Source organism: Artemia franciscana, chromosome 2 (assembly GCF_032884065.1).
Source record: "Artemia franciscana chromosome 2, ASM3288406v1, whole genome shotgun sequence".
Classification (NCBI taxonomy): domain Eukaryota; kingdom Metazoa; phylum Arthropoda; class Branchiopoda; order Anostraca; family Artemiidae; genus Artemia; species Artemia franciscana.
In genome coordinates this window covers 44,384,257-44,396,714 of record NC_088864.1, presented here as the reverse complement: position 1 = coordinate 44,396,714, position 12,458 = coordinate 44,384,257, and the positions used below count along the sequence as shown (strand labels likewise).

The following is a 12,458-nucleotide window of genomic DNA, read 5'->3' as shown; positions in this document are numbered from 1 at the left end:
GTATACACAATTTGGAGAGAAAATGAAAATTATTTCTGTGAAATTGGAATTTTCGGCACGCAGATTGGATGATGTGGCATGGACTGAACAGTTTTACAAAACATATTCACTTGCATTCCTATTTCTTTTTCTTACTTTATTTCAAAAAGCTTTCCTTATATTGACTGCAATCGTCAGCAATAGAAAAAAAATTCGTATGATAAATAGACATTCCTCTAATTATAAATATATTAGGAAAAAAAAAATCCACAAAGCTCTTTATTTTTCACATTGGAAAGATCCCTCTTGTCGCCGAGTAACAAATATAATCAATTTAAGTAAAAACAGTTTTACTGGAATATCTTTTGAATCGTTTTTTATTTTGTTTATCAATATATAGAAAAAAAAGGACAAACAAACAAACAGCATTTGGTGCTATAAAAAAGAAAACTAATTTCATTGGAAAAAATCAAACACTTTTTTTTCAAATGTTGCAAAAAAAAACTCTCGAATCATTATGCAACAAGCTTATGTGACGAAAAAAAAAAGAGAAATGCTACAGTTTTATTTGTTGATACTTAGAATACAGTATAGCAATGTAATAACAGGTTCGGCCTCTCTAGCGTAAATATTCGAGTATGAAATTTTTGTACTTATTAAATAATTAAATCGTCACCATACAAAGTTATCTATGATACGTGGCCGATAACAGTAATAAAATTCGTATTCAAGACCGGAGGTGAATCGTGGTACCTACCAACAAAGTCAAAATAGCTGTCTTATTTCATAAGGCATTCTCTGAAATAATACATTACAGAGAATACGTTATGAAATAGGAGAGCCAAAATGGTCTGTTCTAAGTAACTAAACCACAGAAAAAGAATCCATTGACAAATTTTCAAAAAAGAAGGTATTGATATTAATATAAATAGTTAATCAATTTTTTCTCATCTTAAAATTTTCAGCGGGCTAAAGGATTTTTAGGAATTCAAAAACAAAGTAAATCTAAGTAAACGAGATCGTATTGCATTGCACAGATTAAAAAATATTACGCTTAGAGATTCAACGGATTTGGTCAATTACTTCTTTGAGATTCAGTTACTTAGATCAAACCACTAAGTATCACAATGTATCAATTATATCTAAATTAAAATACATTTTTTTTTACAAATTCTAACATACAACAGAAAACATACAGCATATAGCAGAAGTAAGGTAAACACTAACAAATTACAATAATATGGATACTCGACTCGACTAATGAATACGGACCAAGCGATGAATGATCACCGAAATAGACATTGTAAACCGTAATTCTCGAAACAAATTGCGGAACGTAAATTTGAAAATATTATACAGCTACACGCTCTATACCTGAGAGAGCCAAGCCAAAACATTGAAAAACGAAAATTCAAATCTGGCATTTTCAATAGTATCAGATTTGTAATTAATATTATAATCGGTTATACCCAAATAAAGTTGACTCAAGGAAGAAATGCTTTCGCCGTGCCACCAATAACCTGACGACAGAGTGGGCAGTTTGCTAAGGCCGAAGTACAGCTGGAACAAGATGCGAGGTGGCCGCATGGCAAAAATATGACTTCGATTCGCTTGTCCAGACATACTTTACATTTATATCGTTCTTCAATTGCTTCCTCAAACTTGTCCTGTATGTCCACGTCCATTGCTTCTTCAAGACTGAAAAAAAAAACAACTGTTGACGCTGCACATTAAAAACAACATGTAAAACAACCGAGAATATGGAATGTTAAAAATTAAAATTGAAAAATTACAATAGTCCCAGAATCATTAGTATGACAAAATTCAACAAGGACTGAAGATGAAACCATACAAAATGAGCCAATTTATTCAAGCATAAGTTGTGAACATGTTTCTAATGGTAATCTTGCCTTTTCAGCAACTAGCCTAAAAGGTTTTTTTGTAACTGGTTCATAGGCATCAACTATTGATTTTTTAATATAATTTATTAAGTCAATTTTAATTAGATTTGCGTATAGAGCATTGAGTGAGTAGTCTCCCAAATCCCTAAATAAAGAAATATTATTATTTTTCTTAAGATTAACTTCGATTGCCACACGTAAAATTTGTGTAATTGCCAAATCATTGCTAATGAAGAAGGTGTTTCCAAAAAAAAATTTCATGGCTGGAGTTTTAAAAAATATGGCTGCTCAGAACAGGATACAAGAATAATGAACTTTTTATATTTGAATTTAATGCCTTGGTAATATCGTTTTTATGCTATTACAGGCATTTTTTTTTAAACTTTGATGGGTTTGACCCACATAGTAATTACCACCGTCACATGGTATTTGATAAACCCCTCTTTAGCGAGTAATTGGGGTTCTTATCTTTACCAGAGTTTAGGAGATTCATGATTTTTAAAATACTAATAAAGACTGCATATATATTACATTCTGTGCAAATTATTTTTTTTAATTCCTAGTAATTTATGGAATGTTCGGAAGGTAGATTATATCTAAAAGTTTATTAGGAGCTTAGCGTGATAAAGGGTCTTTGACTTTAAGAACGTCTTTTCATCCTGTGGCTAATTGTATTACTAATAAAAGTGATAGGACAACCATTTCGAAAAACAATATCTCTCATAAAATTTAATTTTTTTTATAAGAAATTTTTTTATAATAATTTGATTTTTTGTTTTTATAAAAAAAATTCCATAAGAAATAACAATACTTCTTTTAACATGTCAGGGATAATTAAATTTAAAATGAAGATATCTATGTCTTTTATGGACTTTCTGTAAATAGTAAAATCTGAATTTGTCACTGCTATGGATAATTAACACATCTAAAAACAGTATTTTATTTACATTTTCAATTTCTAAAGTGAACTCTAAATTTCTATCATATGTATTAAGGTGGTCTAAAAAGCCCCATGTTCGTCTTCACCATAATCGAATATTAGTTACCGCACATGATAAGAGGCTAGTTATAAGCACTTATCCCTTCTTTTTCTCCTTTTTGCTTCTTACTTCTATTTTTTCACCAGTGGCACTTATTAGTCATTACGTCATTGATAAGCTAAGTAACAGATGGGTTAATATTTTGTGACTTTTTCGTACTATCAAAATTTGAACAAAAGCACTATTTCTAAATCTTTAACGCTCTAAGAACGGAGATGGTTCCACGGATTTCAGCGAACTGACAATATTTACAGCAATATAAATTGAACGTTGTTAGTACTATTTTTAGTCTAAATTCCTGCTATGGGTTGGGGGACCCTTCCTGGTTTCGATAAAATATATTTTTGGATAATACAGAGTAGATTTAACTGATTTTCAATTAAGCAAGGCTTTCTTCATACCTTCTTCTCGGAGAGACGACATTTGATATGACAGGAGGTTCACCAGGTGGAATCTCATTTCGCTCTGGAGCGGGAGTCCCATACCACGGGGGAGAGACGTCCTCACCAATTTCGGCATTGGAACGAGGATAGGCTGAAATGGCGGGTTCTTCTGGCAGCTGCTGCAAATTGGTGGGTTCTGAAGCTTCTTGCTCTTGGAGTGCCGATTCTCCAAGCTCTTGGAGAATTTCCGAGACATCGCGAGACAAACTCGTTTCTGTTCCACTAAAAGGGGAAAAAGCAAATGAAATAGGCGAGATCAAACTCTGGTACTTGTATGATATACCCCCTACCTAATATTCTTCAAATATGTTTCTCTGACATTCAATCCTAAGGAAATATACCAAAGTAAGATAAAAATATAATACTTTAGAAACAAATTTGGGATATATATTTGCACATTAGGGAGGGAGGGGGGTAAAGTTTAGCGGGTCTGCATGCCTGATGTGTTAGGTACAACCATTTTGCATATTATGTAGTAAGAAATTTTTTCTAACTTCACACTATGCAAATAATTTAACCCACCCTCCCCCCACCCTAATCTGCAAAAATGAAGCCCAAATTAAATGTTGTCCATCTATTCTGTCACTTCTCTTTGTCTTGTCTTACGCTAAGCTGTGAAAATAACAAAAAACTGTGAATTCAGTGAATTTTATTCAACAACCAACCTTGAACTTCGTATTTTTACAGCTTGATGTCAATATTAACATATCCAGTGACAAGATAAACGATACTTTCAGCCAAAATATGAGCTATAAAGATTGAGATGCTTGGTAGGCAGACTAACAGTTACTAAAATTTAAAGAAGATTCAAATCCACCCTCGGTTAAATTCTGAACTAAAAAGTCAGATGATATATATATATATATATATATATATATATATATATATATATATATATATATATATATATATATATATATATATATATATATATATATATATATATATACATATATATATATATATATATATATATATATATATATATATATATATATATATATATGTGTCTAAAAATAATTATTAATTATATTTTGACACATTTTGCGAATGACTAGAGGTGAATTTTCAAATCACCTGTTGAAGGTTGATGAACTTGCCATACACAAATTACAAATTACTAAGCTATTTGGGGTTCATACAGTGAGAGTTCGAGACGAGGTCTTTGACACTCTAAGCCTCCCCGATTTTCACTAAAAATGACCTTTAAGGTTCTTTTCTTATCTTGGTGAATAAGATTCCAAGACGAATTGTGCACAACATTGGCCCAAAACGGAAGCATTCTAAGTAAATAATTCACAAGAAATGTTTCATTTTTTCCAAAATTGGTATTTAAGAACTTTAGAGGCTATTGGCTGCAAATTCGAGACTAATTTTGCAATATAGAAACATAGAATCACTGTGGTCGCTCCTACCACGACTATTACTGCAATGAGTCTACTATTGACGGTCATTTGTGCATTAGCTAATTAGCCAATATTACTATTATCAATATATATATAAACTATTTCTAGTAAAACATAAACATATAACGTCGGTGTTACGCCTAAAGGTCGTATCTGACATTTTCACACTAATAAGGTAATTGCCAAGAAACTATGCTGAACTACTCATAAGGAGAGGATCAGTAGGGTAATGCAGATAAAGAAGATCGAATTATGATTAAACATATTTTGCCCTGCTGATACTTTCTTTCAATGTAACTGTGCTGAACTACTCATAAAGAGAGGATCAGTAGGGTAATGCAGATAAGGAGGATCAAATTGTGATTAAACATATTTTGCCCTGCTGATACTCTCTTTCAATATAACTCAGCAAACACTTTTGAAATTTTAAAACATATTTACTTCAACTTTGAGAAGGCTATAATATAGTCAGGGACCCAGCCAACAAAATTCTAACATCACAGGCTTCAAAGAAGGTTTGAGGTATTTATCAGGGGTAGAATTGGTTGCTGAAAACGAATATAAGCGCACAACGAAAATGTTGTGTGCCAGAGGAAATATCACCTAATTTGCATAATCGATGATGTCATCAACTATATTTTCTATTTTTTTCGACCTAAATGAGAGGTTTAAACTTAGAATGTGGAACAGAATAAGGTACCGATAGAGAAAAGAAAAATGATGAACATAATCAGATCTATTATCCTAACTGCATACTCTTAAAACATACCTAAGTGGTGACACCAGAAACCAACTTTCCTATATTTGCATTAGAATTACGTTCAAAGGGGGAGGATCAAAGCAATTGGGACTGCACAGGAAGGAGACAGCACCTTTGGAATAAAGACACCACTTGGAATAAATTAAAGTGCACAGATATTGAATCCTAGCCTCGACAGAATTATGTCCAAAATAAAAAATTAGCTGTAGAAATAGTATTTACAATTTCTGGCACAAGCACACAAAACATCACAAAATCGAGGAAGGCATTTACAGTTCACAAAATCATTTACAGTTCTTGGTGCACTTTTTGCTACACTCAAAAAAGAGTTGTAAATACCCCAACGGAAGCGAGGAAGCGCTCGAAACAACATCTTGTCCAGAATATCGCCATCCATAACTCAAAGGGCTTGGCAGGCATGGTCTTGTTGTCAATGACGCATTCCAGATTGCAAGCTGACAGTAAGAACGCTTACAATTTACAACGCTTTCAGCTCCTTCTTACGAGGGTACAAGTGTTCTCGTAAATCACAGAGGGAAAACTGATTAGGATTCCTTCTATGAACACTGATTATCAGCTTTCTTGAAACATCTTGGCTTCAGTGAAAACATACTGGCTTCAGTGAAGGTTTCATCTCTCAACTTCTGTATTGCACACTGAATCTCCACGTACAGACCGCTCTTCTTGCCGGACGCTAAAAATGTTTATTTTCCTTTGGAAAAATAGTAACTCGTTGTGTCACACCCGGACATACTGTGAATGAACGTCAGGGAGTTCAACATTTGCTTCTCTGTTCAGAATAGTACCATCCATAACTCAAAGAGCTTGGCAGACATGATCTTGCTGTCAATGATGCATTCCAGATTGCAAGCTGATAGTAAGAACGCTTAAAATTTACAACGCGTATAATTACAAGCATTGCCTCTGTAGGAGGAACCTGTTTCAGGTATCCCTTTCAACACGGCTTTGAGCAACGGCATGGCACAGATTTCGACGGTTTCATGTTCAGCTGGTGCCTTTTGGCGAACCAGTGACATGAAGTCGATAACAAAGGCTTTACGCTCATACAAGCAACGTTCCTCTTCGAAGTTCGATTTTCAGGCCATTCACTTAGGCCACTGGCCTCTCTCAGAAAGTCTAGCACGGTAGACCTAACACCGCATCGAAGCGCCAACGTAGAATCCCTGAGCTAGAAAATTAAACGAGCATATGAAACGAGTTCAAGCTCAAAATATTTTTACGTTGTTCAATCCATTGTTGGTGCTGAAATCTAATTAGCTGTTAGTGCTGGAGTCCTTCGTTGGCTTTAAAACATTCGATTATCAACAAAGTGATGACATTGATGTTGGAGCAATGAGACCGCATTGCTAGGTAGCACTCCCGTAAAATTTCCGCTAGCTGCATAAGTGTAGCACGAAGAGGATGTCCGATCGTGGAAAGATCTGGGTCACATCGGGGAGTTAGGGTGGGGGAGGGGTGAGAACAAAAATACTTAGTATTGCACAGAATATAGCTTTTCACAAAATGTCGATCGTTTGAAGAACTCGTAAATTCTTAATGCTTGCAAGTGCAAGTTAAGGTAAGGTAAATGTGAAAAGTAGAGTGGATAGATAATACACCCCTCTATTCTTGAAATCCCTCATTAGTGGAACTGGATCTGAAATTGTACTCGTGGCGGAATATTCTACCAGACATCTAAAAGGTAATGGTGTGTTCTTGTCAGAATCTTTAACCAAGACAAGGCTGGAAGTTCAGAACTATGCTAAAGCCAAGTTTGGCATGAAATCTGTGTGGTCCAGTGGTGGATAAATATTTCTCAAAACTGATGGAAAGACTATAAAGCTAAAAAGCACTAATGAAGTTGACACATTCCATGGTCTTCTAGCTACAAAAAGTGGATCCTCACATGATTAGCTTAGATTGCTGTGTATGTGTGTTTGTGACAATCTCTTCTAATCCTCTTGCCATAATGCGGTTCAGGTGTTTTTCTTTATATGTTTTTAGGCTTACTTCATGAGTTTTTCTGATTTTTCGTTTCTGATGGGCTCCTCAATGCTCGATTCAGTTGTGTTTGATAAACCAAGTTGTGATGCTAGAAGTGATATAGAAACTGCGGATCCTATTCTTGAATGTCTAACTAACTAAGTCCAGCTGTAAATATTATACTACTTATGATTTTTGTGATAATGTTCTGCCCTCTCTTGGTTCTAGTAGTGCTTTTAACCTATTTTGCGTAAATATTCGAGATCTAAGAGATAAATGGGAACCACTGTTGTCTTTCCTGTGTGCTAATGAATGTTGCCCATTTGATGTAATGGGACTAACTGAAACATGGCTTTCAGAAAGTAATGATCTTGCAGAATATGACCTATCTGGCTACACTGCTATTCATATCTCAAGAATGCTAACAAAGTGTTCAGGGGGAGTTTCATTGTTTATTAAATCAATGCATCAGTTTGTCAGAAGGCCTGACCTTGAAGGTCTTTTTTCATCAATATCTAATAGTAGAATGGTTTACTCTTTTGATTATTGATATAATTAACCCGATGATAAAGTGTGAGACACTATGTTTATTTTATAAGCCCCCTCCTTTCTCTACACACCTGTTTCGGGAACTATTTAATGAGCTTTCTCAGGTAGGGAATTCTCCCAAAAAATGTGGGTGTATTATTGGTGACTTGAACCGTAATTTGTTAAAAATTGGAGCAGACAAAGAATCATACCATTTATTTGATATATTATCTTCATCAGGACTTCTGCCAACTATATTATATCCCTTCGCACGTTGACCCTGTTAGAAATTCAGCTACCCTTATAAGACAACATTTGCATTTCTTTTTCTTCTAGTTAAAAATTCTCCTCTGGAATTATTTTTTCTGATCTTTCTGATCATTTTCCCATTTGTCTTTCTATACCAATATCTAGAGTAAAAGCAGTCTGTGGATGAGCATGGTGAGTCCCTATTTATACATTACGGTGATACAAATATCTCTAAGTTAATCTCGTGCCTTCAGGTAAATTATTGGTCGAAGGTACTTAGTGATAAAGATGTTAATATTGCTAGCAAAATTTTCACTAAGCGTATGGAACTATTGGTGGATAAGAATTTCCCAGTACAAAAAGGCGAAAATGTCTGACCCCAAAGTGCCCGTAGATGACAGTAAATCTAGTTAGGTGCACATATAAGAAAGCGTCGATATTTAGAAATGCATGAAATAGTAAGTGCCCTGATGATTTAGCAAAGTATAAGTCATATAAAATGTCCTCACGTCTGCCGTAAAAACTGCAAAAAATATATATTGCAAATGGGATTGATGAATGCAAAGATAACTTATGCAAGGTCTGGTCAGGCCTTAATGAAGTACTTTCCCGCAGAAAGTCACATCGATCTCCATCTCATTACAAAAACACAGACACCTCACCCATCAATAATGAATCAGCAGCGAGCAAATTCAACACCTACTTCACTACCTTGCCTTCAGTACATTCCTGGTTACCAGGTCGTAAGTAACACCCCCATTGCCAGGATTTTTTTTCTCACTCCTTGTTGTGAAATAGAAATTCAAAAAGTTATTTCCTTCTTCCTAATTCTTGCTCAGTTGATCATTTTGGCTTAAGTACTAATGTTGTTAAAAAGATATCAAAGTTTATCTCTATTCTAGTTGCACATCTCACAAATCTGTCTTTCTCCTAAGGTGCATTTTCTGATATATTTAAAGTAGCTAAAGTCATCCCACTGCATAAGCATGGAGATGTATATGTTATATCTAACTATAGACCTATTTCTATCCTTCCTGTTTTTTCGAAGATCCCGGAAAAAGTTATTCATAAGAAACTTTCTTCTTTCCTATTTAGCATCAACACTACTGAAAGAAAGCCTTTAATAACTTCTCACCAGTATGGTTTCCGGTCAACCTTTTCTACTTCGCAAGTATTGAATGTTGCCACTGAATTTGTGCGTACTAATCTGGATAAAGGAGTGTGTGTACTTGACTTATTTTTAGATTTTTCAAAGGCTTTTGATATGGTTGACCATTCTCTATTGGCATCTAAATTGACTCGTTTTAGAGTGCATGACGTTCCCCTTAATTGGTTCAAATCTCATCTTTCAGGAAGATACCAGTATGTGTCCATTAATACTACATGTTCTCCACCTTTACCAGTTTTTAAGGGAGTTCCCCGAGGCTCAGTGTTAGGTCCCCTTTTATTTCTTATTTATATTGATGATCTATTGGATGGTCTTGATTCTTTTATTCACCCTGTATTATTCGCTGATAACAGTAACTTCTTCATTGTAGACTCCGACATTAGTTTGGCAGTCCGGAAAGCTCAGAATCTTCTTGATAATATAAAAAATGGTGTGTGTTTAATGGCATGGTGCTTAACAGTAAAAAAAAGTGCAGTTATGAGGTTTAAAATGCCATATCGTATGTTGGAGCCCAGCGATATGATCCATTTATTTTATGGTGAGGATGAAATCCCCCGGGTTACTACAGTTAAGTTCCTAGGAGTGTTCATCGATTCTTTTTTGACATTTAAAACCCATATAGCATACATGCGTTCATTCCTTTAAGGCAAACTTCAATACTAAACCGTGCCAACTCAGTCTTATCATCTGATATTAAGCTGCTTAATGTTTATTTTGCTTTTCTATTTCTTTACCTTTCTTATTGCTGCTCAGTTTGGGGAAATACCAACAAATCTGCACTTCACTCTCTTCAGAGAGCCCAGAACAGAGCATTAATGGCTGCTTTTCGCCTTCCTCGTCTATACCCTTCTACCGACCTTTGTGCAGATACACGCCTTGAAACACTTGATACCATTATTGCCAAAAATAACCTTCGCCTTGCCTTTACAGGTTTCAATGGTCTTTTACCTGAAGTTCTCCAGCGGTACTTTCTCAGGTCATCATCATCAAGTAGATACCCTTTATCGCTACATAGTCTTTCTCGAAAGTTATCTGCTCCAAAGTGTTCATCCACAGCTGCTAAGAAATTCCCAATTCACTATTCTATTTCTTTATGGAATTTAATGCCATCCGATATGCCTCTTCATCTTATACTGCGGGCTATTTACCGACGTTTTTTCCATTAATGGAATTAATGTAACACGTCATTTGAATTTAATTTTATTATGTCCTTGTTATGTGTATTTGTTTATCTATCCTTGATATAGTGTGTTAAGTGTAATGGATCTCCCAACAAGTTAAATTCATGGGATCTTGTTTTTACATGGTATATTATGTGCTGTATAGTTTATTTAGTATTTAATAAATAAATGAATGAAATGAAATGAAAAATGGTTAAAAACTCCCCAGAATAAAATTATTTACCAAATCTTATGTTTTTCCTATTTCTGAAGATACAACCTTTTTGCCAATAGTGCAAGGAATTTTGAACGCGCTACCATATATTCGTTTTCAGTGCCTGTTTCTGCCCTGGATTCCCAATTCAGACCTTCTTTAGCTCGTTGAAGCCTGGTAACTATTTTCTAGCGACCTTTCTTAATCGTGGGTCCTTAACTATTACTGGCGGTTTTATTGCTGCTAATCGCTCTAAATTACCTAGCAAAATAAATTGATCTATTACGAATAAATAAACAATTTCTATTCAGAAAGTCTTTAAAGAACATAAATAAACGATGGAGGTTTTGGATATATGTGGAAATGTATTTGCCAAATACATTGCGGTAACTGGGTGTATAAATTGTATAGTTCCTTGTTCTTACCGACAGTTACATTCCATGACTAAGATGAACATAAACTACGAGAAATAAGCGTGATGTTGTTGCCCCTTATACTTGTTGCTGCCCATACAAGTGACAGTTTAGCCTTTTGGATAGAATATCATTTTTGCTTTAGAGAAAAATAAAATCAATTTTTCGAATATAATTTTTCATTTATCGTAATATTTAAATTTCATTCTGTCCTAACTTCCGGGAACTCTTAGAAATTAGTATATTTGCAGCAATCAACTTAGTCTACTTTGTAGGCTAATCCATTTTCATCTATGATGTCTTCATTTGAAATACATTCCTCGACTTATTTAGAAAACCAGTCAGCTAAATCAAACTTTCAATTTCAGCAAATGACTTGTTTATTTTCAGTAAAACACAAATGATACTTTTTACTTTCAGAGTCTACACGAAGATCCCACTTATTTTTAGAGAAATTTATCCACAAAAAAAAACACTTTTGATACATCATTTAACTTCATTATTTAGTAACATCTTATTTTAGTCACTATTTTCTTTCTTTAAATCCTTTCCTATCAAATGCATAGAAAAACAACTGGCAGGACAAAATTTTTAATTTACGCCACTGAATAGGAGTTCCTTTTTTGTCTTCCTTTTTTACTGTGAAATAAATCACATTAGAAAGTTTTGCAAAAAAGAAAAAAAAAATCCAGATCTAACACTTGCAACATCAAAACTACAGAGTTTACGAATATCCAAACATTGATTCTCCAATGCTAATTTATTGAATTTATCATAACTGGAACCATTTCTGGCAATAGTAGCCTCCATTAACTGACAGATTTATGAGCATAGAAATTTGATCATAGAGCAGAAGTAACAGTAGAATTCCAACACCTGGGTATCATCTTCAATACCCTTTTCTTTTCTGAACAGGTGGACTAACATCCTCAATTATTCCACGATTAGGGATGATTTGTTGCAATCTAATTTATTTACTGTTGGGCAAGCGGTATATATATATATATATATATATATATATATATATATATATATATATATATATATATATATATATATATATATATATATATATATATATATATATATATATATATATCAGTATATATATATATATATATATATATATATATATATATATATATATATATATATATATATATATATATATATATATATATATATATATATATATATATATATATATATATATC

General features: G+C 33.8%; 1 protein-coding gene across 3 annotated transcripts in view; it reads right to left on the bottom strand.

The window, feature by feature from the left end:
- Positions 1-327: 327 nt before the first annotated feature.
- The window catches only part of LOC136042405 (putative inhibitor of apoptosis), a 96,303-nt gene continuing 84,172 nt past the window's right edge, over positions 328-12,458 (bottom strand). For all 3 annotated transcript variants that reach the window (XM_065727388.1, XM_065727383.1, XM_065727395.1), the window contains 2 exons: positions 3,322-3,585; positions 328-1,677 (listed from right to left, as the gene is read on the bottom strand). In XM_065727388.1, coding sequence (XP_065583460.1) covers positions 1,464-1,677; positions 3,322-3,585 — 478 coding nt within the window. In that variant the 3' untranslated portion in view covers positions 328-1,463. The remainder of the gene's footprint in view (positions 1,678-3,321; positions 3,586-12,458) is intronic.